The sequence below is a fragment of the Xenia sp. Carnegie-2017 genome, unplaced genomic scaffold (assembly GCF_021976095.1).
Source record: "Xenia sp. Carnegie-2017 unplaced genomic scaffold, XeniaSp_v1 HiC_scaffold_21, whole genome shotgun sequence".
NCBI classification, from domain to species: Eukaryota; Metazoa; Cnidaria; class Anthozoa; order Malacalcyonacea; family Xeniidae; genus Xenia; species Xenia sp. Carnegie-2017.
The window spans coordinates 6,728,778-6,756,711 of NW_025813484.1; the positions used below are offsets into that span (position 1 = coordinate 6,728,778).

The following is a 27,934-nucleotide window of genomic DNA, read 5'->3' on the forward strand; positions in this document are numbered from 1 at the left end:
CAATAAATTTTCACCTGCGCAGCGCACCTTTAAACAATTAGAAAACGTAAAGGGACTCAAGTGACTCAACAATAAATTTTTACGTGTGTGGCACGTGTGCTTCTGTGCTCACGAAGGGTGCCACTTCTCTATATTGCAAGAAGTAAAAACTGTAAATTGCAAATGCTATGCTTACAAGTCACTTGGTGTGGCCGCGTGATTTTATGTCCTGAGGTATGCAGGATCAATTTGGTAATATGACTTTATCGGGTCTAGGGAAGCTGTGGGTAACTGGATGTCCGGAAACCCATAGTTTTGCAGTGTTGATTTACAATTAGAGGAAGCACGCCCGCAAAGTTTACAATGCATTGAATGTCATGTTTTCAAAGTCGCACTAACTTTTCGAATGAAGGAAAAGAGATTTTACGTTGACATGATTCTTAAACCATCGTGATGCATCTTTTCAGCCGTGTTAAATTCCTTTACAATCGAATATTCTTTATGAATTATAACATGCATGTATATTAATATTAACCTTAAGTTATACAGCTGACTTGTGTTGCTTCTTTGCATGGTTACCAAACGGTAAAATTTCATAGCGCAGAAAGAGGTGAACCAGATTTAAACCACCCTAAAACCAACCTTAAACCACCCCTAAACTACCCTTAAACCACCCTTAAATCAACTTTATACCACCCTTAAACCAACTTTAAACCACCCCTAAACCACCCTATAACCACGCTATAACCACCTTTAAACCACCGGCCAGTCTCTACCGATATTCACTACACTCAAACCATTTACTTTGCTTCGTGTTATCGTTGGTCATTTCTGGTGCCATTTTCACTTTCTTTTCGCTCTCGGTACTTTTGCTTTTTCCTTGACCATTTTGTGTCGTAACGATGTACTCCCATTCGCACGAAAACTTGCACTGAATGACAAAACAAGTAATGTTCAATGTCGTCTGTATTTTATGATCACGTAATTAATCTTTTCTGATTTATAAATGTTATCGTAAATACGAACTCTTCATACTGCTTCGTCAACAACGGTATTTCCTCGAGCCTCTTTGCTCGTTCAAAGTGATCGACCCTTTTCTCTTGAAGCTTTAGTTTGTTTTGCATATCGCGTTTCTCTCGGTCCAGCTGTTCCACCTGACGAGCCATTATGTCGTCTGCGTCCATTTCTTCCATTTCCTAACATATAAATAATGGAAGAAATAAATAGACCGAAAAATAAATATAGAGAACAACAAATCTCTAAAAGAAAGTAATGTTGAAGTTTGTGCATATGAGAGGAATGAAAATCATCTTGCAAAAGAGTTAGAGATTTCACACAAGCAATCTGCTTGCTGCACGCCTTCAACTACCAGATTTTACCACAATTAAATAAATTTTTCACAAGTCTAAGAAACATTTAACCACCACCACCCCCCTCCCCCAAAATCTTTAGGGAAACAAATGAGTAGTACAGTTGAACTGAGTTATTTTGGGCAATGTTTCAACTTTCTACACAACCTTTGGCACCGGCCTACACTACGAGACCACCTTAACATCTTAACATCCTGTCTTACGTCACTTCATTACAAGCACTTCATTCTTCAAGGTCCAGCCCCAAACAATAGTTTCGAACTATACCTGCTCGGTAAGATTTTTCAGTGGTTTTCTTTAAAGCGGCAATCTTTTCCAACGCCTGCTTCTTCTCGATTTCCTGCAACTCTCGTTGTTTTCGTTTCTCCTCGCGCATAGACGCTTCCTCTTCGAGACGTTTACCTTCGGCAGCCTTCGCCTTGTCTCGTTGCTTATCGCGTTCGGCCTGTTCCTCTTTTTCCTAAATAGCCAAAGAGAAAATAAGAGCATAAAATTGTGAGATTTTTGTCATTTATGTGAAAATAGGCAATGTTTTAGAGCCTAAATAATGTATTCATGCTAATAATGGAAAGAGCCGAGTGAGTGGGGCGGGTGGGAGGAGAGTACCTAAGCTAAAAATCTCCCACTCATAGTCGAGGGGTAACAGAAATGTCATTAACACAAGAGCATCCTGTCTACAAAATCATGGCTTTGGCGTTCACAAAGATTACCTTTTTGATTCTCAGATTCTCCAAGTGTTCTTTCCTTTTTTCGATCATTGTCTTTCTCTTCAACATTGTCTGATGCTCTCGTTTTGAAGTTTGTTCGTACGCAGCCAAAGCACTTTCCAACATTTTTGAGCGCTCCATCTACATAAGGACATGAAGGAATGCATACCAAGTTCGCGGACAATGAAGACAGGCACAAAAACAGACACAGTAACTATCCACGAAGTAAAAGGGGGGGGATATATCGGACGGTGGGGATCGTTGATTGGTGCCAAAATATATATATTAGGATCCCAAACATGGAAGGAGAGAGTTTTTCACAGCTTCCAGAAAATATATTACTGTACGTACAATATTTCAAGTTAGCCGAGCTTTGGTTAAAAATTAGAAATCATTACGAGCAACCTTAGATACATACTGCAGGTGACAAATGTACGTAAAGAGAAAAATTCACTTGTGCCATCCTGGTTTGATTCGTGTTTCAAATGATTAGTGATTGATCAGTTTTAGATGCTTTGGTCAACTAAACATCAACATTTAATCAGCTCATTCACTCAACAACCAATTTGACATTCGTTAATTCATCATTTTCACTCCACTGTATTGTAAGTTTCTTTAGAAAACGGCAAAAAATTTTTTCCTTCTCTTTGCGGACAAAGAAAAAGAAATATTTTTCCACCCTAAAAAGTGATTGGACGCTTTCTTGCGAGTTCAAAATGTACACGAGTTACATGCCGTCGATATGATGAACGTGTTGTGCAACAACTTACCATTATCTCTGGAGGTTGGAGGATCTCTATGGCTTTGTGGAGTGCTTGAGACATGTAAATCAGTTGACTTCGTATTTTTTCCGAAAAGAGCGACTGAAGAAAGAAATATTTGGAAATATTCAAGAATAGCTACATCCATTGGATTCGTCAATTATAGACAAAGAAAGGGTTTCCAATCTATCGAAAGATTTGCACGTCGAAAAAGAATGCTCCACTGTGTTTGCTCACATGCATGAAAAGTGGTTGGCACGTGTTCACGTTGGTACCGAATTCGTGGAAAAGAAGTTTTACCTGAAAACACGGACCTTCCACGACTTCCTCTTTTTGATCAACGCTGAGATATGATCGAAAACTGACAGCGTCCGAGCGATGATCGATGAGAACCTGGAAACCATTCAAAACGATTCAATTTTTTTGATGAAAACATACACACCCAAGTGGTACACAGTGCGTTTGCTGATTTTGATGCTTGAGAAAATAAAAACATCACTCACTTGTAGATTGTTGCGTTTGGCAGCCTCTACGATTACTTTTTCCAAGTCGAAACCGTCAGTGAATGCTGCAAGATTTCGTAACTTAGGAATGGAAATGGTTTGGTAAACTTGAGACACCTACGTAGTAGATAATATGGAAATAACATTTTTAAAAGATAGTTAAAGCTGTCGGCAAGGTGAAACTAAAATAAACTGATCAGCACTCAAGAAAAGGTAAATAAATGTTTGTAAATGTGGATCATCCAGGCCGGCAAAATCCTGAGAAGTTGATCGTGTTGATGCTGACGGACGTTTCGACAAAATTAGCGGTAGTCATCTTCAGCCACTTTGTCTTTGAAAATGACTACCGCTAAGGTTGTCTAACGTCAGTCAACTTCAACTTCAACAACAACAGTCCTTCTCAGGACTGCAATAGCCTCAAAGATCTACACCAGGGGTCTCCAAACTACGGCCCGCAGTGCCTCTACGTTCCTCTCAATCCGGCCTGCAGAGGCACTTAAGAAAAAATAATAATATCATTAAACAAAATAAACTTTGTGCAGAAAGTTCACGTTATGTCGCAAGCCAACTAGAAGGGTGGCTTACGTCAATTTTTCTCCCAACTCTTCCTACTTCCGTTTCAAGCACATTGCGAAATTTAAAAAGCTGAAGGATTACGTGGAAAATTCTTTTTATTCTTCGGCCTTCAACATGCTGGATGAAAGTTCATGTGGCCCTCTGGCTGTAAAGCTTGGAGACCCCTGATCTACACCTACAAATATGTAACGACATTTCCAGGTTCAATCCATTCACTTCAAAAGATTAATAGCTATCACATAATGTGAGCAATTGAACGATGGTATAAAAATACTACAACGTACTAATGAGCAAAGCTGTGAAATACAAACTCTCAAGATTGGGGCGAGGGGAGATTGCTGTAATTAAAGACAACTAGCCTATAATATGTAGTTTTGCATCAGTCTATGGGTGATGTTTTTTTTCATATCACGTACAATTATAATTTTTTTTAATATCATTTGCAAAACCAACTCAGCAGAACCTATTTACAAACAAACTCCGCACAAAAAGAAATTTATTCCCCTCTGGATAATTTATTGTAACTGCTAAATTAACGAATTCCAGGTAGCCTCTGAAAGGCCAATAGTGATTGCTATGTTTTTATACGATAATCTGGGCATTCATCGAGAACTCCTCAACACGATGACGACTACCAACAAATAATGTTGCTGCATAATTAGTGAAACCGATTACACAACCCATTAATGCTAATAGTATTTTTAAATTTCTGGTATTTTAAAAAGACCGAGAAAGAGACTATCGCAGTTAGCAAATCACGATGAGTGATTAATTATCTAAGGCCGGTCGCATGACGCCTGCATAGCGTTTCGTTTAGCAGATAGCAGAAATTTTCCAATTAGTATAAAAGGTGTTGGTATTGGTCTTACGACAAAGAAATTTCGTAATCTTCGAAACAATATTTTATTTCAATGATTGCTCAGTTCGAATCTGATATTTTTTGCTTTTTAAAATGTTTTATTAAAAGTCTTTAAAAATTGTTATCCAATGGATAAAGCTATCCTATCCAGGCTTCCTGCAAACGGTCCCTACAATTCACTCACGCATAGTTTATAACAATACACCTCGGGGGGGGGATCTTTTTTCATGTTCAAATGCTATACTTTAATGACCTCGGGGACCTTTTTTCATGTTCAAATGCTATACTTTAATGACCTCGGGGGGGGAAGGTGTGTCCTTTTTAACGTTCAGTTGCTGTACGTACTTTAATGAAACAGCAAACCTGATTGAGAAGTTTCACGACAGCAAGATCTTGAAGCGGTTTAACGTATGTATTCAAGTCCTCGATTTCCTTCAAAACGTCCGTCACACTTTCCACATTTTTGCAAAGATTCAGCGGGTCGAAATCTTGTTCAAGCCATTTGTACAAGTTCTTGATCTCGGGCATAACAAAATCTTTGACGTTCAATTTAATCTGGAAACAACGTATGGACACAACAGAACGCCGTTAGAGTACACAAGGTGTATTAAAAACTGCTCATCTTTGAATTTGGCTGACGTTTAAAAATTGCATGATTTGCGAATGACTAGAGTGCATGATTTGCGAATGACTAGAGATACGTATTATCTCGGGGATCGAGAGGCATGGTTCGAACGACACTTTTTGCTTTCAAAATATTTCTTTCGTCGGCATGCGTATATGTAATTCTCGACAATAATATCCAAGGACGCTACAGAAGTTCAACAAACCTTTGCATTTTTGACTTATAAGTTAAACCAACATCAAACATGTTTTTGATAACTTGATATCTTATACAATAACTATCACTATCTCATATTTAGCAGTTGTATGAACCTTTAACTGCATCCTTGAATGTATAGTTTGTTTTACGAGAAGTGTTTAGTGTAGGCACATAAAGCAACTTTTCTAAAGCATCAAAAAAACTTGAAATGTTCCAAATGAAATATTTTACGCCAAAAAAACCCCGTATCATTGACAAGTACTTACAAGATCGTTGACAAGTTTCTTTCGCGTTGGGACAGTTTGCAACCCCAGCAGTGTAGCCAGACGCCTCGATTTCTCTCGGGCAACTTTATCGAACATTAAATATTTATCCGATTCCGTCTGTGGGGGTGGTAACGGAATGGACAACACAGCCACTAAAAGTCGGGACGCCATTCTGTGGGAAAAACAAACTCATAAAGATCAATGAAAAAACATTTTGTAGCAAACGTACACGAGCATTTCTTAAACAATGCTTCTCACACGCAAATGGAAACTGTTGCAGACAATGCAAAGCAAGCTTGACATTTATAACTCGTCCAAACTATAAATACAGCTACCATTATATGGCGTAAAAGGCCCTATCCACCACGAGTAGCCTTAACTAAGCAGTCTTCAATACTAAATTACATAAGTTTATAGAGGTCCAATTGGTGGGGCTCTTGTCAAGTTATACGGATGCAACAACAAAATGGGCTCGACATAACCTACACAACCCGCCACACGGATTCACAATGGGGCTTCCAGGAATGTGCGAGAAAACATTTTTCACCTTTTTTTGATTCCTCGGTCAGTAGAAAATAATACTTTTAAAAAATCATTTGACCATACTTCTGAATTTCTTCTGCTGTAATGGTCTTTTTCTGTTCACGACAGAGAACGAACAATCGTTGCAACGCAGCAGCATGATAAAGGTAATTACGAGATTTCCAGAAAACCAACGCAGTTTTTTGATAATAATTCGCTAGCAGTTGCGGTTTTGGAGTCTTCTTTGCTACCTGCATCAGATTATAAATATCTTCGACAGCTTTGAAGGCTTCCTACATGTGATAAACGATGCAAGGTTCAACTTTGTTCAAACGAAAAGAATGATTGAGAAACGTGCATGTTAAACATTTAATGAAAATCTGTAACCCCACCTGCCATAGTTCCATGGAAATGGCACTATCCAATTGAGAGAGTCTGGTCTCGAGATGCATTTGAATGCTATCTATGTTGTTCAGATCAATAGCATTATTCTGACCTTGATGGCGTATGATTAAGGTGAGATGGTTTCGCAGCTATAGTAAAGTTTTGACAATACATTTAGAATTTACAATTGAAAATTTAAGCTCTGTATCGAGAGAGATTTTAGGAAAGGGCTGGAGGTGAAGGTGAAACCTCTGTTGAATATTACCTTCCACCTACGTAAGGGCTTTTGAAAATTTTTACATCTACACCTAAAAAAATTAACCCGGCCTTTCAAGCAATGATGGACAGTCATAGTCTCCCCACAAAAAACAACTTATGGAACCACTAAAGTAAAAAATTTAAAAATCCAACAATGAACTTACGTTGAACAAAACAGAAGTAACAAACAAAAATTTTCACGACATGCTTTGTGAGAAGACTTGACTAATTGAATTAAAATATCAGTTGAAATACATTTGCAACTACAACCAGTAGCAGTAGCCAGCCAGCAGATTTTCCCCGCTGTGTAAATTCTGAAAGATTACCATTGTTTACTTCTTCAGAAATCTATAGCTTACACGGTAAGTGAACATTAAAATATTTGCACAAAGAAAGTAAAAAGTCTGACCCGCTATGCTACTGACTACAACCCAAGTGATTGCACCAAAAAATAAGCGGGGGAGGGGAGGGAGAAATTATGACAGACAACCAAATATCCATAAAGATGGAAAGGAAAACCTACGTTGTCACAAAGTTTTCGGAATTCAGTTCTCCTTGTGTACTTAAGGCAAAACTTGAAGGCTGTAAAACAGAATAAAAGAGTCCGAAATGAACTACTTCGTTTGCAAAGAAGAAAAATATCAACGCAAAACAATAAAAACTCAACCATTTGACAACTTTCTAGCATTTGCAATAACATAGACGTACCTTGTTGTGCGACTTCATGGTAAAGTTTTTCAACCCGAGCATTGTTGCGGAACAACTCCAGTACATTACGATAAGCTTCCCACAAAACTTCACCCATGGTGTGACCATTAACCTATCAACACGATCTTGACTAACCTCACCACTGACATAACTCAACAAGATGCATTCAGGGGTTTGAATTTGTTCAAGATCCTCGACATCGACTTTCTCACGAGACTCTTTTTGAGCCATTTCCGCTTTTTCCTCGCTCAGCTTTAGAAAATAGCGGACTACCTCTTCGAGAGATGCAACATTTACTTGTTGAGATATGATCTTGTATTGGTATAGGCCTTCTTTGGCCTCATGGCTTTGCCGGAGGTGAACGCAAAGTTCAACATATTTGAACAGGATTTGTTCGTGGATTTTTTGCAAGGTGCGATGCTTCTTGCTCTTGATAACATCACGAAGTGCCGCAAGAGCTTCTTCTTTTTTATCAACCTCAATAAATTCTGTAGAAAGTCACATGGAGTAAATTCGAAAATATTTCAACACAGTTTATCATTAAAAAGCTCTTCTCACACACAATTGGGAGCTGTTGCAGCCATTGTATCGCTAAATGGACCTTCTACAGAGCAGGGTATGAAACTTTAATTTTTTTTAGGATATGAACAAACACCTAGGTTTTAGAATTTGGTATCCCTCCCGATACTCTAGTATCCCAAATATTAATACATAATTTGTTGGCTTTTCTTATCCCCGATGAAGATACAACACAACTCTCATCAGTTTATAAAAGTTTCCTTCAGAGTCCTATAAAGCAATTTGCACTTTGCAATTTATTGTTAACTCACATTCTGTTCAACTATTAAACTTCAATCCTGTATCAGTTTATTATGAATACTTACTAGACATGTGTTTTATTACTATTTAACAAATCAAAATAAGAGACAAATAAAAAGAATAAATTGCTGTCCCCTTTTGAGAAAAATCTGGTATTCCATCGGTATGTAGGTAAAATAAACTTGGTATTCACTATCCTAAGGATATCTGAATTGTCAATCACAATTGTCCTTATAGAGACTTGTAGTCCCGTTCATTTTTCGGGATTCATTCATTCAGCATTACAAAGATCAAAATTGTGGGAAAGTGTCTTTTTGTACGGAGTTTAAATTACCATACAGTAGTGTCAAATATAGGTGGCTTCAAGACAAGGCATTCAAATCAAAATCTAAAACGTCATAATCCAAACAAGCTCACAGGTAAAGGCTGAAACACATTAGGCAGTCGCTTCAGTCGGGCGTCCAAAGCAAATTGATTCGCACGCGTCAGTCGCTTGAACGCCAGAAACACACATGCAGCGACCATCGCCACATTTACCGTGGCGTCTATTAAACATGGCGAAGATTTCTGTTTGTGACAGACACAGACATCACTTAGACTTTTTATTTGGGCCTCTATTATAGCTACTAATATATGAATATTTACTCAGTACAAACTACTATGTGGAGAAAAGAGAACAAGCCAGTTAAAACACGCCAATATGATCATAGCCCATTACGCGTATATCGTGGATAATCTTATTCTGTGCATTTAGGTTGTGCATTAGGGTTCCAGTTTGTAGCTCCTATTGCCCCTATTTGATAAGTCATATGAAAACTGAAAGATTCCAGTGTGAATTCACTATAAATTGCCTACGTTTTCCAAGGTATAATCTATAAATTTCGTGTGATGCTTATGACAGGGAATATGATATGCATTTAGGAAGTTGAAATGTATGTATTAGCCAATCAGGGTAAAGCGACTGAAGCGACCAATGTCAAAAGTTCAACATGTTGAACTTTCAAAGCGACTAGCTGACGCGACTACGCTACTACCTTAGTAACCACGCAAAGCGGTAGTTTTAGACGCGCGACAAAAGCGACTGCCTAGTGTGTTTCAGCCTTAAGGACTAACTGCAACAGTGATGACGACGTATGGTAAATTTTACAATCACGGAATGAAATTGCTCCAAAGACAAAACAGCACGACCATAGTCCACATATACATCAATCATGATGAAAAAAAAACACACCTAAACACAATTATTGCGCAGGAAGATCATTAAACCTGCTGCCTTTACACTTTCTATGAAAGTAATTGTACAGTGTACACCAACCAATAATGAACAACTCATAAACAACAAAACAAAGAGAAATGGCCAGTAATTACAAAAGCAAACATACCGTTCGCTTGCTTCAGAGCATTCTCTAGTTTAAGAAAGTACGCTGGCATACTGAAATTTCGACTATCTTTGATGAATTAGAAAATTTCCAGCTATGTGCGTCTTCTTGGTTTGCGATTTTTGATGAATCAACATGACCCACGCTCATAAGGCATGCTGGGATACATATATAACCAGACACTGATCTTCATACATTAACTGTGTGCATGAAGAAACTCAAAACGAAACTTGAAAACAATAAATTTTCACCTGCACAGCGCACCTTTAAGCAATTAGAAGCACACACACACACACTAGGTTTGATTCACAAATATACATTAAGAGTATTGAAACAGATGGTAAAAAAAGGTAAAAATAGATATTGATAGTCTGTACTCAATCCAAAAATCTTGCACTCAGTACAGGTTTCGCTCACTGTGAAGCCTGTAGAAAAATATAGAAGTGTGGCACTTCTTTATATTGCAAGAAGTTAAAACTGCAAATTGCAAATGCCATGCTAAGGCTAGCGAGGCTGTGGGTAACTGGATGTCCGGAAACCCATAGCTTTGTAGTGTTGATTTACAATTAGAGGAAGCACGCCCGCAAAGTTTACAATGCATTGAATGTCATGTTTTCAAAGTCGCACTAATTTTTCGACTGAAGGAAAAGAGATTTTACGTTGACATGATTCTTAAACCATCGTGATGCATCTTTTCAGCCGTTTTAAATTCCTTAAAAATCGATTATGAATTATAACATGCATGTATAATAATATTAACCTCAAGTTATACAGCTGACTACGGTAATATTACCGTGTTGCTTCTTTGCATGGTTACCAAACGGTAAAATTTCATACCGCAGAAAAAGGTAAACCAGATTTAAACCACCCTTAAGCCACCCTTAAACCACTTTTAAACCACCCTTAAACCACTTTTAAACCACCCTTAAACCAACCTTAAACCACCCTTAAACCACTTTTAAACTACTCTTAAACCACCCTTAAACCACTCTTAAACCACTTTAAGACCACCCTTAAACCATCCTTAAACCACTTTTAAACCACCCTTAAATCACCCTTAAAACATGTCCATGTTGACGACGATAAAAGCTCTAGCGAGGACGAGGTTCCAATACAAAAACAACCATTAATAAGACCGAATCCACTGAACATATGTTCAAAAGAAATATCGATGAATCACATATACAGTTTGGAAGGTCGTTGGCTCACGTGGTATATAGTAGTGGGAATTGCTGATGATGTTGCTGAAGATATGTAAAAATAACTACCAGCGTCTCTCCTTTAGAGCGAGGAATCTGCTTTCGAAAGTGAAGAGGAAGCAATCACCACAAGAGATTTGCAAGAAGATTCAAAGTGTACTCTGCAAACTTTGTATATACAGATGGACTATTATGAGAAGAGTACTCTAAGGAATGTTACTGACGAGGGATAGTACAAGGACCAACAGAGAAAAATGCTGCTTCTCTGTGAGATTGTAGAAGGATTAGTTCACTTTCATTCAATAGAGAATTCAAAATGGCTTTGATGGTGGAGATTAGTGTCCTCATCTGATATCTATTCCTTTCGGCTACGCTTTGAAAAATTCAAGAGTTTGGAATGAATTTGAGGTGTTGCAAATTCTTAGAAAAAGGAGGGTTTGCTTCAGTTGTCAAGGTAACTTTTTATTACATACATCGTTTAAATAAAAGGTAATTTGGTCATGTGAAGGAAATTTTGTACGTGATTTGAAAATGCCATGTATACGCTTAGGTACGTAATAAATTCGACGGCTGACTCTAGGCGATCAAAAGAATTTCTTTGCATCCGAAAAGTTTGCTGTTTTATCCCAAAATTACTCAAGAACAGAAGTTACTTTCTAGATTGAATCATGAAAATATTGTAAAGTAAAAAGAAATTTACTATCCAAACAGAATCAAAATTTAATAACATAAGGGTTGAAAGCGAGATTCAATTTAAACGATACAAATTGTTTGGCTTATTAAATGTTATCTTTGTAGAAACTATTATAAAAGAGTAGAGAATCTCTTTTTTCCATGAAGCCCTTTGATGCTTTTGTTTATGACGAGAGAGTTATATTGTGTAAGAAGGCTCTCGTTTATCACGAGAGAGTTATGAGAAAGTTACATTGCAAAAGGTAACAAGTAAAAAACGTATAAACATGCTTTGAGTTGGTTTAAATGATAAGTCAAAAAGGCAGAAATTGTTTGCACCTTTGCAATATGCTTGGATGTTGTAGTTTCTTTTATGAGAAGAATTCTTGTAAAGACAAATTTTGAAAAGAAAAAATCCCGTTTTCGGTCCATGTCTCCCGATACCCCGAGATAGTTGAGCACTAGAGCGTCGCATGTTAAATTAAGGGAACCCAGATAATCCTTGTTTGCCATGAAGCCCATGGATGGTTTGCTCGTGATACATGAGAAACAGTAAATGAGAGAATTAAATAAGAAAGATATAAAGCAAAAAAATTTGTATAAAACATGTTTAAGGTTGTCTTAAATTATACGTGTCAGAAAAAGGCACAGTGTCTAAAGAAGTTCATTGAAACATTGCTTGGTTTATTTTACGAGAACAAAAAGATGAAATTCGAAAGCAAAAAAACCCCGTTTTCGGTCCATGCTTCCCGATACCTTCTTAAGCCGAGGCACTAGAACGCCGCATGTTAACGTTTCGGTAGGAGATTTCGGCCCCTCCACGCTATCCTACTTGGGAGATGCAATAGCAAGCTTCCGCCCATCAGACCCCGAGATCACCTGCGATAGGCTTTGCTCGGGGTACGCAGGGAGAGTGCGGTCGCCACCGAAGTGTGGGCCCCTAAGCCACTGCATACCTAATCGCACCCAGCTTCCACTGCTAGTTGACATCTACTATATGAAGTTTCAGCTTTATGTATATATACAAAAATTCAAAGGCTTACGAAAGTTGTGGTATTATCAAAGTCACTAGTGCGCATGCTCAGATTATTTCTTTGATATTTTGCGACTAAGTGAGCTAATTGCCACAAATGTAATGCAAGTACTTATAGTTAGTCGTTGCCATGACAATGAACAATTAGTCGAGTGGACTGCGCATGCTCGAGCGCATGCGCAGATGATTTTTGTATTAAATTGTTACTGAGCATGCTGTTTAATTCAAAATCAGTGCTAGAGGATGCAGTTGGTCGTTGTCATAACCAAGAACTTGGGCATCTGGTCAATTCGACTGCACATGGTCAAGCATACTGCGCATGCGCAGATGATTTATCTGAAAACTTTGACTGAGCGCGCTGATTACTCCATACTTTTAAACCACTTTAAACCACCCTTAAAACACACTTAAACTATAATTAAAACACACTTAAACTATACTTAAAGCACACTCAAACTATACTTAAGCAAACTTTAAACTACCTTTAAACAACCTTTAAACCACCGATAAACCACCCTCAATTCATGCTTAAAACACTTATAAACTACCCTTAACCCAAACTTTAAACCATCATCAAATCACACATAAACAACCATTAAACCACCTTCAAACGACCCTTAAACCACTCTCGAGCTCTCAAACCACGTTTAAACCATTCTTAAACCCTTAAACCACCTTTAAACAACCTTTCATATCAATCATAAGCAATAAAAAATAAAATTCGTATAAAAAAGTAAAAAATACGAAACACCAACGGATCCCTCTTTTCCTTCAATTTAACTCCAATTTTAATTAGTCAAAGCTATTATATATAAAACTTTTCTTCATTTGTAAAGAACGAAAATCTTTCCCATTTTTGCTGAATAATTGTGTTACACTTGGCGCTTACATAGGATACCAACGTAGATTTTGATATACAAAATTTAATGGAAAAAGTTTGCAAGATACTTGGGGCAGCCTTGCTCACGAACCTCGACTGAAACGAACGAAATATTCGAATCGTTTCAAGCGTTGAATAGTTTTTTGACAGAATATCCCTAAAATAGAAATATAAAGAGCATTGTAGATGATGCGTGAGTACTGGGTACTAGATGTATACTACTGCTTCCTTCCATGTTCTGTTGCCAAAATTCACTAATCGAAACTTTTTATTCTCATTATAACAATGGCATAACCATTGAGTTCTATAAGACCTGGAGGGAACAAGGGGCCTGGACCCGGTTGTCAAAACATCGCGGTAATGGCGGATTTTGGTGGTCAAAACTTCCACTTTAAAAATATTTTCAATATTCACTCCATCCTGATTTCTAATACCCCTTATATAAATGATAACCATTGAAAAAAACAACCACGATACCGACAGCATAATGTTTGAAAATAATGCTTTAGAATTTTTCAAAATACACAGTACACGTACACATCAAAAGACAGTGTGGCTTATTTAATCATGCTATGTAATTTTTTTGTGTTCATTCGTTGTAAAAGCAAGACTCAAAAGAAATGAATAATGCTCATGTTTTATAATTTTAATAGTATGATTTAACCTTGCAGATAGAATAAGGCGGTGCATTTGTTTCAAAGACGAAAAATTAAGGGATAGGTAAACGGATAACGTTAGGAATGGGGATAGTGCTATGAATAGGGATAAAGGGATAGGTAAATGGATAACGTTAGGAATGGGGATAGTGCTATGAATAGGGATAAAGGGATAGGTAAACGGATAACGTTAGGAATGGGGATAGTGGTATGGATAGGGATAAAGGGAGAGGTAAACGGATAACGTTAGGAATGGGGATAGTGCTATGAATAGGGATAAAGGGATAGGGACGTACATGTGAGGACGTTTATTTGAGCACTTTTAGAATAATTTTTCGAGCCTGAAACTTTGCACAAATGATGCTCCATTTAAAGAAAAATCGCGGTACGATCTTTTGGAGTTGCACGCTTATTTTATACTTTTACATTATCCAGATTGGCTTAGTTTCGTAACTTTATTGCGCTGAAACATCGTTCAGTGATCTTTTTCTGTACGGAGGTTCAGGTGTACAAAGTTTCGGCTGCAAACAATTAACGCAAACGTGCAAATTATTTGAAGAGCAAAACAAGGAATACAGCGAAAGGAATTGTAATGAGAAATGAGTTAAATCCTACCGGTGCAGAATATATGAAAAGGATCAGCAAGATGATAACTAACACCAACAGGATTGCACCGATGATGTACCATTTGTAATTGCGCCAAATAATAAAACGAAAAGATCTCCACGGATTCCAAATCCATAAGAATGACGTCTTGGGCCGACTTAAAAAAACCATTACAATCTCAAAAATTGTTTTTAAAAATACAGGGTGACCCAGAAAGATTCGTACCCATGAAAATTTCAATTATGGCTTCAATTAAACAGCTATTTATTTCAAATTACAACCACACATCATTCAGTTTATGGAAGACTATTCACAAGAGTTTCGGCTATTTCTGTCAATTTTTAGTCAATTTATGGCTTTCCCAAGATGTGTTCCAAATGTCCACCATTTCGTTGCAAGCAAACTTGTACTCGTCTGGCAAAGTTTTGAATCACTTTTATACACTCCTCTTTCGGGATGGCTCTTATTTTTGCTGTGATGGCAGTTTTAAGTTCTTCAAAATAAGAGCCATCCCGAAAATGAATTAAACTGCCAATTTGAAACTGCTGCAATACTTACACATCTTGAAAATAAAATGACAAAATAGACAGAAATACGAAATCCTTGAATCAGTTTATATTGATAATTACAATTAAAGCCATAATTGAAATTTCACAAACACCTGTAATTTTTAAGCGTGATGTTTTGCCCAATTTCAATAATGCGTCGAAATCATTTAACGCCTCAATGAATCGTGGTTAGCAAGGCTCATATATACAGCTCCTTACTTAGGTTTTTCTAATGCAGGATGTTGATTTGGTTCATCTTGTCCTTTGCCAGCAGGTTTAGCATTGGCTTCGTCAAACTCAAGTAGCTCCATAGTTATTTCAACTTTGCCCTAAAGATTGATGAAAATTGATTCAAGTAAATGTTTTTTAATCATCAGCTATGCAAAAGTAAAAAACTAAGCCATATTTTTAGCCTACAGTTTTATCGAAAGCATCAAATGGGCGAAAAAAGTCCCGAGAAAAACTCTTGCTAGAGCAATTAACGTTTGAAAGATGGCTTTAACGCAGGTTTTTTAAACGCAAATCGCTAGCAACAGTCTAGATCCTTTTCTTTTATCAATTGTTTTACTCATGCACCGTGCACAAGTTCGAATGTTTTATTCGCGCAAGAAAAAGCATTGTAAGCAAATACTTACGGAGTCAAAGCCTTCAATCCAAGCTGATAAATACAAAAGCAAATAATTTTTTTCCGTACAAAAATGGACGCGCAATATTTCAAGAGTTTATTGAAAAGAAAACGGATTAACGATTATTGTCAACGACCTGGAAACGCGACAGGTAAAGATGACCGGCAAGGTAAAATATTGGCCGGGTAAAAGACATTTTTGGCAAGCCACTGTCCGCTGACCGCAGCCGTTATTGTGAGCCTTATGTACACACATAAAAAAGAGCACTTCGGAAACCGGCCGATCGTTGAAATTTTAATTTTCTGCATAAAATTTTAATTCACATATTTTTGACACAAGCACGCGAGCTTTTCTGCTTCAAGGAATTCAAGATAACTTCTAACATCAAACACTAAACAAAAAGAGATTTGCGGGCTTAACATTAAAATTTCAACAGTTGGCCAATTTCTAAAGGTCTCCTTTTTCAACACCTTTATAGAAAAAAGAAACTACCGTTATTTTTTTATCATTTCTGTTCTTCTTTGATTCACCCTTCTCTTTCGGGTAACCATATATTGGCAACCAGCCATAGATGCGACGTATTTCGAACAGCGATTGTGCCTTGCGTTTCGAATAATCAGAAAGATTTTGATCTTGTTCGGATTACTGAACGGTTTCCCAAGTGCTTTTAAATCCAAATCAATGGAACCTAAGAAATACACAGTTATAAAATCATGGGGACGTAGTATACGGGGTGGCCTGTCACATCCTCAGCTTCAGGAATGCACGTGTTGGATAATTGTAAAGTTTCATTAACCAAAGAGATTTGTCACATGAAATTTTTTGTCTGCAACAAGCAACATTGAATAGATGCACTTCACTCTCAAATGCATTGCCAGATCATTTTAGAAGCAACAATATCGGCCATAGTCAATCCAGGAAAAATTTCACTCGCAATACTATAAATTATCAGATAGAAATATTTTATGACGTTGATGATCCAAGAACATAGAAATCTATATGTATGTCTTGTTACAAGTCTTGTGAACTATCAAGTGAACTTTTGGTTGAAATTTGAATTCCATACGAGAAAAATCTTTTATTGAATTCAATCAACACTGCGGCCGTGATGAAACGAGCAATCCATGATAAAAAGAATTTATTTGGAGGCTTTTCTGGCTCTTACCTATGAAATCGTCTCTGGATATAAGATCGTTATCCCAAACTTGTAGGGTGAGGCGAGGTTGCGCCTTCTCTACGCGCTCACTCCAGTTCCAAATATGATCCTGAAAATATTCGTTCGTAAATAACTTCAATTTAACTATCAAACCTTCTTTTCGTAAGGGTCAATGTAATACTGAAGAAAAGCTTCTCCCTGCATTCGTTAGATCCGTTTCACCTCTCGCATAAATTATACTAATTTATTTAAAATCAATTCACTTTAGAATTTCAATAGTAAATTTTGCTTGTGTCGTCTAGTTTATTATGTCAAAAAATAATAAATATCCGACATCAAAATAGAGTTGGAAGCCGTCCTGCGAGAATTAATAAAGCAGATGATTTATGCAACAGCTAAAACGGAAGTGATGAATGCCGAGGTCAGCTTCTTAAATATTGCATAAACCAATACGACATGTAGACTAACAACTGCTCAGGTCATTTGAAATGATAATTGGCTAAACTTGAACTGAAAAGGACCAAAGAAGAATTCCATCATTGAAACATAATAAACAGAAAAGATTATAACTTGAAACAAAACATTTCACGTTTCATCTTTTCTGGAAAAACTACGAGGGATAAAGAAACATACACTGCACAGACTAAAAACAGTGAAAGACATTGAACCTTTTTCTTTACAAGTATCATTTTCTCTGCATCCAAAAACTCAAACGGAAAAAGCATTCTCCAATTGAACATTCCTTCACCGTTCAACGAGCTGTTGAAAATAATTTAGAATAAGAAAGTCATATTTTTATTGGAAACATTAAGAATTCAGTATTTATCTTTCAGTTGAAAGTTCATCCTTCGATGCACCCCATCCCCCCATCGTTCAATAAGCCAGTAGAAATACGTCAAGACAAGATAGTTCAAATAACATAGGTTCAAGAGTTTAGGATTTCCTCCCTTTTTGAAAAACACGTAGTAATATTCACCGATAATGTATGTCTGTACGTTGTTTTTCATTGCCAGCTAGCCAACTAGAATATAAATAATAGAAACTTGAGTACTTAGTCTGTACAATAACCCCTCCCCTCTCACCCCTCCCCCCCCCAACAAATGGTATTGATAAAACAACTACCTGAGCTCAACCAATCAAATCAATCAATTAAAACAATCGAAGAAAATATGCAAATCAATCATGAATACATATGTCAGAGGAAAAAATGAAAGAAATTTGTTTTAAAATTCATCTGGTTTGCATTATTGTTATTTTTTAAAAGAAATGAAAGATGTTTTTTGTGTTCGTTTGTGAGAACTCTCGAGCAGGTGCAACCCTCCACCTCCGGTTTTGAGCTTGCACTGATCTGCTCTCGAATTCTACAAAATGTTCCCTCGGTTCGCATAAGCCTGTACAAACTGCAAACATAGTAAAAATTTCTTATTTCTCAATCACACACAGTATACGTGGTTCCTCTATTAAGTGACGACGCTGCCACCACCCCCCCTCCCTCATTCCCGAATATGCTTGCATGTAAAAGACAATATTCCACCAACCATTTGACGTAGATATCGCTCATTTGTTCTCCTAACAAATTTCCCTCTTGCAAAAAAACATCACACGTATTCCACACAATAACGCGCAGCTCATACCTGTATAATAATGTTAACACGAAGTGAATTAATTACGCATGATACAAGTAAATTACAAGTGGTTAAAACTGAGAAAAGGCGATAAAAAATAGGCAGGATTGAGCATTTTCATGAATGAGCTCTTTAAACCGACGAGCTTTACGCATTTTCATATTTTACATCTTACTTTTTCGGTTGTCTTGGAGTAATGTCAATCGGTGGTCCAGGTTCTCCACAGTATTCGGGAAATATATGGACAAACATCTCAAGTTTACCCTTTGAAAATAAGTAAATTTATAAGTACATCGACAATCTATAATCACTGTCAGTGGTTGCATTCACTACACCTAGGTATGAGTTACATTCACTACACCAAGGTATGAGTTACATTAACTACACCAAGGTATGAGTTACATTCACTACACCTAGGTATGAGTTACATTCACTACACCTAGGTATGAGTTACATTCACTACACCTAGGTATGAGTTACATTCACTACACCTAGGTATGAGTTACATTCACTGCACCTAGGTATGAGTTACATTCACTACACCTAGGTATGAGTTACATTCTTCACCTAGGTATGAGTTACATTCACTACACCTAGGTATGAGTTACATTCATTACACCTAGGTATGAGTTACATTCACTACACCAAGGTATGAATTACATTCACTACACCTAGGTATGAGTTACATTAACTGCACCTAGGTATGAGTTACATTCACTACACCTAGGTATGAGTTACATTCACTGCACCTAGGTATGAGTTACATTCACTACACCTAGGTATGAGTTACATTAACTGCACCTAGGTATGAGTTACATTCACTACACCTAGGTATGAGTTACATTCACTACACCTAGGTATGAGTTACATTCACTACACCTAGGTATGAGTTACATTCACTATACGTAGGTTTGAATGATTGAACCAATGACCTAGAATTCAATCTACAAGACGTCTGACTCCGTCGAAATTCTATAGTAATAATAAGTGAGGCAAGCTGCCATCTTGGAAAGTGGCAAAACTGACGATATTTACGACTGATATCTGCTTTTCATGAGTTGATATACAGTTGCAGAATTGATAGTCTAGGGTTTGATTTACAGACTTTTCGCTTTCAGTTTTGCTCTTTGCCACCGCTTTCAAGATGGCGTCCCTGCCTCACCTTGACAAGCTAGTTAGAGTTAGAAATCTAAGGTACTGGGTTCTAAATCATGTGTCTATGGTTTAAATCTACTTGCAGCAGGCCAGATGGACGGACTGAAGCCCAATACCAAATAATTTACTAAAACAGTTGGCAAAACGTAGCGTGTCTGTATGCAGAAAATGACCGGAATGGACCACAGACTTCTATTTGTAAGAGTTGGGACACGTATAGCTGGCTACATTTTGCATTATGATCATGATGATTGTGTAAACATGGTCACGTGGTGTCTCGCCGCCATTTCTGTTTCAAAAGTGCAAACTATAACTACTTTTATACGGGAGTCAAATTATAAACAAATGTTTAAAAATGGCTTATGTTGCATTGTCAATAGGATCAATCCACGCAATATCAAGAATGTAAATGTACACGCTCCCCGGCGGCAAAGAGAGTATAAAAAGTTGTATAAATTACATCCACTTCTTAGGATATCTATAAAAAATTGACTTCAAAAGGTAGCGATTGCTGCCTAATCGTGAAATATAACACAGCAGAACTAGTCTTTCCTCCATTTTATATTTGCTGGCCTTTGGAAGAAAAATGGCCGTCCTTGGAGGACTCTAGGCAATTTTACTTCTTGTGCCCCAACTCTTTCGTATGATGGGCTCTGGAATGGACAAATCTGACTTGAATCTATTACCTGTGGAAATCCCGGATACAAGCTAGAATACAAATTTCTTGTTTCCACGTGTTCACAGACCAAATTGTTAAAGTCATGGAGCACGCGCAGAGCGAGACGTTGACATTTGAAATCATAACTGTCGTTTTCAATCTTTTCATGTTCTATATAAAAACACGTAACAAAAACCTTCACAAGCAAAATTTAAGAATGGAAATATAAGAAAACATTTTTCTTAGCATTTCTTCACAATACATGTGTTTTTAGCATTAAACAGTTAACTACACAAATCGGAGCACTTTTGAGACATGGCGTTGAGCAATAAAGTAGGTATAAGTTAAGATGAACTTATGATCATTGTTGTATATTCTCGACATGTAGTGTTAAACAAGAAGGTATAAGTTAAGATAAACTTATGATCATTTTTGTATTCTAGATTTATAGTGTTAAACAGTAAAGTAGGTATAAATTAGGATAAATTTATGGTCTGTTGTGTCCTTGACATGCAGTGTCAGACAGTAAAGAAGGTATAAATTAAGATAAACTTATGATCATTGTTGTATTCTAGATTTATAGTGTTAAACAGTAAAGTAGGTATAAATTAGGATAAATTTATGGTCTGTTGTGTTCTTGACATGCAGTGTTAGACAGTAAAGAAGGTATAAATTAAGATAAACTTATGGTCATTGTTGTGTTCTTGCTATAAATAAGAAAAAATTAATGAGCAAAGTGGTGCGTTGGTTTTTAGTGTTGAGCCACAAAGTAGATCAAAGAAATACCACTTTCACGGCAAGATAAACAATCACAAAGGTTATACTTCACTCACTATATGTAAGATTATTTTGGCAATAACTTACCGAAATCACTAAGCTTTAAAAATAAAACTCCATCGACCTCAACACAGACATCATCGGAATTAGGCACGTTATTAAAACGCGGCTGTGACGAATAGTGAAGGTTGCAGTAATTTATCAAAATCTCTGTTGGACGATATTTTTTTCCAAAAGGCCATTTGTTTAGACCCGAACTGCAAAAGAAAAAAACTGTAAATTATTTGTCTTGCGTCAGAGACGACAAAATAGACATTTCAGTGTGTTCCAGTGTTCCAGTCACTGATGCTGACAGCATGCAACGTTTACGTCTGTATGTCAAAAGCTCATTCACATTCATTATAAGAGCGACATAAATGTCACTCACATTCACTATAAGAGCGACATAAATGTCACTCACATTCACTATAAGAGCGACATAAATGTCACTCACATTCACTATAAGAGCGACATAAATGTCACTCACATTCACTATAAGAGCGTCATTAATGTCACTCACATTCACTATAAAAGCGACATAAATGTCACTCACACTCATTATAAGAGCGACATAAATGTCACTCACACTCACTATAAGAGCGACATAAATGTCACTCACATTCACTATAAGAGCGACATAAATGTCACTCACACTCACTATAAGAGCGACATAAATGTCACTCACACTCACTATAAGAGCAACATAAATGTCACTCACACTCACTATAAGAGCACATAAATCACTCCACACTCACTACAAGAGCGACATAGATGTCACTCATTCACTATAAGAGCGACATAAATGTCCACTCAAACACTGACCTAAATGTAAACACACATCACTATAAGACGACATAAATCACCATTCACTATAAGAGCGACATAAATGTCACTCACATTCACTATAAGAGCAACATAAATGTCACTCCACTCACTATAAGAACGACATAGATGTCACTCCACATTCACTATAAGTGCATTTAATGTCATCACACTCACTATAAAGCGACATAAATCACTCACACTCACTATAAGAGCGACATATGTCACTCATTCACTATAAGAGCAACATAAATGTCACTCACACTCACTATAAGAGTCGACATAAATGTCACTCCACTCACTATAAAAGCGTCCATGTCCATCCACTCACTAAGAACGACATAAATGTCCTCACACACTATCATAAATGTCACTCCACATTCACATAAATGTCACTCACACTCACTATAAGAACGACATAAATGTCACTCACACATTCACTATAAATGCGACATAAATGTCACTCACACTCACTATAAAAGCGACATAAATGTCACTCACTCACTATAAGTGCGACATAAATGTCACTCACACTCACTATAAGAGCAACATAAATGTCACTCACACTCACTATAAGAACGACATAAATGTCACTCACACTCACTATAAGAGCGACATAAATGTCACTCACATTCACTATAAGAGCGACATAAATGTCACTCACACTCACTATAAGAGCGACATAAATGTCACTCACACTCACTATAAGAGCGACATAAATGTCACTCACACTCACTATAAGAGCGACATAAATGTCACTCACATTCACTATAAGAGCGACATAAATGTCACTCACACTCACTATAAGAGCAACATAAATGTCACTCACATTCACTATAAGAGCGACATAAATGTCACTCACACTCACTATAAGAGCAACATAAATGTCACTCACACTCACTATAAGAGCGACATAAATGTCACTCACACTCACTATAAGAGCGACATAAATGTCACTTACATTCACTATAAGTGCGACATAAATGTCACTCATACTCACTATAAGTGCGACATAAATGTCACTCACAGTCACTATAAGTGCGACATAAATGTCACTCACACTCACTATAAGAGCGACATAAATGTCACTCACATTCACTATAAGTGCGACATAAATGTCACTCACACTCACTATAAGAGCGACATAAATGTCACTTACATTCACTATAAGTGCGACATAAATGTCACTCACACTCACTATAAGTGCGACATAAATGTCACTCACAGTCACTATAAGTGCGACATAAATGTCACTCACAGTCACTATAAGAGCAACATAAATGTCACTCACACTCACTATAAGAGCGACATAAATGTCATTTGTTCTAATCAATGGCAAACTTGCTGAAATATTTTGAATCAACATGAAGTCCTGCTGTGTACATTTTAGAGCATTATTATCGTTGTACTCCTCTAAAGAAATATTTTGCTTTTACAGTAAGTGAACACGATAAAACGATCATGAAATAGCTAAATAAGCTGGCTAAGTCAGTCAGTGATTTTAGCCCTTTACTACAAATGAAGATTCAAGAAATGAGCGTGACGTTTGTGAACAAAAAAGGAACTAAGAACTAGCCAATTTTAACGCTTCACAGTCAAAGTCAAAAAGTCGTTATTTAAGCAATTTCGACACAGACAAACCTAGGCAACATGTGGCATTCCCACAATGCAGTATATCTCTCACCCTCTCACTGGCAGTTGGCAAAAACCTAATAATAACGAAATCGTTTTTAGATCTACACCACCACGATTATAGATACTTACGTCGAATACGTTTTAGGAAGTCCTGCCATCGCGTGTCTTTTGGACAGGAATCTGTTTTCAAGATCTATGACGGTTTCGCCGATAAGATCATCCGATGCGAAATCGTAATCCATGACTTTAATCTTTAGATCTTTTTCCATTGGGATTCTGGCTTTGAACTCGAACATCCTATGGGGGAAATGACACATCATTTTACGGTTTTTAGCATCCGAAAAACACGGGACAGTAAGCTCGAAATCGATGATCAACGTAATTGCATCGTTGCCTTACTTTCTATTGTTCAAATAAGGCGAAATAATGACGTAGTTACCTAATTAATTCAGTCACCTATTCAAATTCAAAGGTCGTACCATACAAGTAATATGAGCTTGCATGTCATCTGTACTTGTAGCACTTAATAAAAATCACCGCAAAGTATTTCTCAAAACACAAAAACATTTAATTTACACCATCGTTGACGACGTGTGAAGCACTGACTCAAATATTTCGGCAAACATAGTCAGAGGCGTAACTAGAACGTTAATTGGGGAGGGGGTATATTCATGTATTCAGTTGTGCCCTACTGATTTCTTTTGAAATTCAAACCACTCAAAGAAATCAGTAGGGCTAACAGAATATGAATAAACACCCAATTGACGTTCTAGTTACGCCTCTATTACATTCATTACAAAAGCAAGACCATTGTAGTTTGGTTACTTCGTGATGAAATGCACTCAAATGCAGATTTAGGAAAAGAAGGCCTAGGCAGACATTAAATCACTCATAACGTCACTGGTGCGGACATAGTAAGTACATACTTTCCAAAATCTACTGACAAGACATCACACGCATGACCATCTCTGTCATTGTGACATTTTTTTCCAAGAGATACCACAAGATATGGATCTGCTAAACCGTTCAGATCCTTTGACATCAAGTCGTAAGCCTAAAAGGGAAAAGATCGTCACTGAGCTGGACAAGAAAACACGTTGCTGGGCCGACTGTACGAAAGCCAAACAGCGCTGTACCTACTGCATAACAAAATTTTTGAACGTTCAAAAAATATCTCAAAAGAGAAAAATACGGAATATGATGCGAGCAATCACCGAAGTAAGACATTGCGTCTAGGATAACAAAGAAAAACATAAGTAACTTTTCTACAAGATTGAAAATTTTATCATGCAATGAATAACGCTATCTGGGCTTCGTGCAATCCCCCCCTGGGACAATTTTACGACAGCTGGCCCACCCTGTGATCTGAACTAAATCTTCACTTTTGTCATTAGTCTCTATTTCGATCATTGAAAATAGATTTACGACTATAATGTCTGATATAGTAGATTCATTATAGAATCCATTTTTATCTCCTGAATGCATGCAGGCAAGTCGAGCGCCATTTGTTACGTTGTGGATAGGTGTACTAACCTATAAGCGGGCGCATACCTAGCTAAGCAGGGGGGGTATGTCGGATGTGTGACAGCCCAAAAATTTTTAAAAACTGATTGATAAATTTTTATCCCTTTGCATGTAGTTCCTGACATAAGCCTTGCATTGATCTGCTCTCGAGATCTCCTCCAATTGCATAAGCGTGTGCCAACACAGTAAACTTATACTTATAATCTTATTTCTTAACTAATAGTATACAAGGCAAACCTTAACAATATAAACTCTGACGGTGCATTTGATTGGTTCTGCCTTTGGTAGAAATTTCTCCTTGAAGAATTGCGGCTGTAGAGAAGTGTCGTACTTTTCACTTAACGGGTAGATACAGAAGGAGCCCTGTAATTGAATGGCAAGAGAACATAACTCTTGTGAATAGGATTGGTTCAGTGGCATAGCTAGCACGTAAGATTAATCGTGTTATGTAAATCCTTTGGTGCTCATTCAACGTGAAAACAATAGATTTTAGTGTAAATCCTAAGATGTTCATTCAACGTGAAAACAATAGATTTTAGTGTAAATCCTTTGGTGTTCATTCAACGTGAAAACAATAGATTTTAGTGTAAATCCTTTGGTGTTCATTCAACGTGAAAACAATAGATTTTAGTGTAAATCCTTTAATGTTCATTCAACGTGAAAACAATAGATTTTAGTGTAAATCCTTTGGTGTTCATTCAACGTGAAAACAATAAATTTTAGTGTAAATCCTTTGGTGTTCATTCAACGTGAAAACAATAGATTTTAGTGTAAATCCTTTGGTGTTCATTCAACGTGAAAACAATAGATTTTAGTGTAAATCCTTTGGTGTTCATTCAACGTAAAAACAATAGATTTTAGTGTAAATCCTTTGGTGTTCATTCAACGTAAAACAATAGATTTTAGTATAAATCCTTTGGTGTTCATTCAACGTGAAAACAATAGATTTTAGTGTAAATCCTTTGGTGTTCATTCAACGTGAAAACAATAGATTTTAGTGTAAATCCTTTGGTGTTCATTCAACGTAAAAAAATAGATTTTAGTGTAAATCCTTTGGTGTTCATTCAACGTAAAAACAATAGATTTTAGTATAAATCCTTTGGTGTAAATTCAACGTAAAAACAATAGATTTTAGTGTAAATCTTTTGGTGTTCATTCAACGTAAAAACAATAGATTTTAGTATAAATCCTTTGGTGTAAATTCAACGTAAAAACAATAGATTTTAGTGTAAATCCTTTGGTGTAAATTCAACGTAAAAACAATAGATTTTAGTGTAAATTCTTTGATGTTCATTCAACGTGAAAACAATAGATTTTGGTGTAAATCCTTTGGTGTTCATTCAACGTGAAAACAATAAATTTTAGTGTAAATCCTTTGGTGTTCATTCTACGTAAAAACAATAGATTTTAGTGTAAATCCTTTGGTGTTCATTCAACGTGAAAACAATAGATTTTAGTGTAAATCCTTTGGTGTTCATTCAACGTGAAAACAATAAATTTTAGTGTAAATCCTTTGGTGTTCATTCTACGTAAAACAATAGATTTTAGTGTAAATGCTTTGGTGTTCATTCAACGTGAAAACAATAGATTTTAGTGTAAATCCTTTGGGGTACAATCAACGTAAAAACAATAAATTTTAGTGTAAATCCTTTGGTGTTCATTCAACGTGAAAACAATAGATTTTAGTGTAAATCCTTTGGTGTTCATTCTACGTAAAAACAATAGATTTTAGTGTAAATCCTTTGGTGTACAATCAACGTAAAAACAATAGATTTTAGTGTAAATCCTTTGGTGTACAATCAACGTAAAAACAATAAATTTTAGTGTAAATCCTTTGGTGTTCATTCAACGTGAAAACAATAGATTTTAGTGTAAATCCTTTGGTGTTCATTCTACGTAAAAACAATAGATTTTAGTGTAAATCCTTTGGTGTTCATTCTACGTAAAAACAATAGATTTTAATGTAAATTGGTGTTCATATTAAACAATAGATTTTAGTGTAAATCCTTTGGTGTTCATTCAACGTGGACAAGATTTTAAGAAAATCCTTTGGTGTACAATCAACGTAAAAACAATAGATTTAGTGTAAATCCTTTGGTGTTCATTCAACGTGAACAATAGATTTTAGTGTAAATCCTTTGGTGTTCATTCAACGTGAAAACAATAGATTTTAGTGTAAATCTTTTGGTGTTCATTCAACGTAAAAACAATACATTTTAGTGTAAATCCTTTGGTGTTCATTCAACGTGAAAACAATAGATTTTAGTATAAATCCTTTGGTGTAAATTCAACGTAAAAACAATAGATTTTAGTGTAAATCCTTTAGTGTTCATTCAACGTGAAAACAATAGATTTTAGTGTAAATCCTGTGGTGTTCATTCAACGTGAAAACAATAGATTTTAGTGTCA

The 27,934-nt window shown here is 36.5% G+C and overlaps 2 protein-coding genes and 1 long non-coding RNA gene across 3 annotated transcripts in view; 1 reads left to right on the top strand and 2 right to left on the bottom strand.

The window, feature by feature from the left end:
* Window positions 1-378: 378 nt before the first annotated feature.
* Window positions 379-10,044, bottom strand: LOC124444674 (eukaryotic translation initiation factor 3 subunit A-like). The gene is given in 16 exon segments (XM_046995300.1): window positions 379-910; window positions 1,006-1,175; window positions 1,617-1,635; window positions 1,637-1,809; window positions 2,060-2,197; window positions 2,827-2,919; window positions 3,118-3,210; window positions 3,321-3,437; window positions 5,119-5,310; window positions 5,845-6,016; window positions 6,451-6,659; window positions 6,759-6,899; window positions 7,532-7,590; window positions 7,717-7,800; window positions 7,803-8,204; window positions 9,918-10,044. Coding segments are annotated over 16 exon segments (2,199 nt in total). The 5' UTR covers window positions 9,967-10,044; the 3' UTR covers window positions 379-822.
* A 939-nt stretch (window positions 10,045-10,983) lies between these two features.
* LOC124444678 lies at window positions 10,984-11,686 on the top strand. Its single transcript, XR_006947995.1, has 3 exons — window positions 10,984-11,133; window positions 11,202-11,567; window positions 11,664-11,686. It is a non-coding gene; the product is annotated as an uncharacterized LOC124444678 (long non-coding RNA).
* Window positions 11,687-13,582: 1,896 nt separating this feature from the next.
* The window catches only part of LOC124443496 (myoferlin-like), a 34,813-nt gene continuing 20,461 nt past the window's right edge, over window positions 13,583-27,934 (bottom strand). The window contains exons 27-41 of the mRNA XM_046993949.1: window positions 25,763-25,888; window positions 24,928-25,055; window positions 24,131-24,298; window positions 21,593-21,762; window positions 20,757-20,899; window positions 19,091-19,179; window positions 18,829-18,924; window positions 18,267-18,311; window positions 17,959-18,049; window positions 17,300-17,399; window positions 16,631-16,822; window positions 16,144-16,166; window positions 15,728-15,837; window positions 14,970-15,117; window positions 13,583-13,855 (exon numbers count right to left, since the gene is read on the bottom strand). Of these exons, the coding sequence (XP_046849905.1) occupies window positions 13,823-13,855; window positions 14,970-15,117; window positions 15,728-15,837; window positions 16,144-16,166; window positions 16,631-16,822; window positions 17,300-17,399; window positions 17,959-18,049; window positions 18,267-18,311; window positions 18,829-18,924; window positions 19,091-19,179; window positions 20,757-20,899; window positions 21,593-21,762; window positions 24,131-24,298; window positions 24,928-25,055; window positions 25,763-25,888 (1,662 nt within the window). The 3' untranslated portion in view covers window positions 13,583-13,822. The remainder of the gene's footprint in view (window positions 13,856-14,969; window positions 15,118-15,727; window positions 15,838-16,143; window positions 16,167-16,630; window positions 16,823-17,299; window positions 17,400-17,958; window positions 18,050-18,266; window positions 18,312-18,828; window positions 18,925-19,090; window positions 19,180-20,756; window positions 20,900-21,592; window positions 21,763-24,130; window positions 24,299-24,927; window positions 25,056-25,762; window positions 25,889-27,934) is intronic.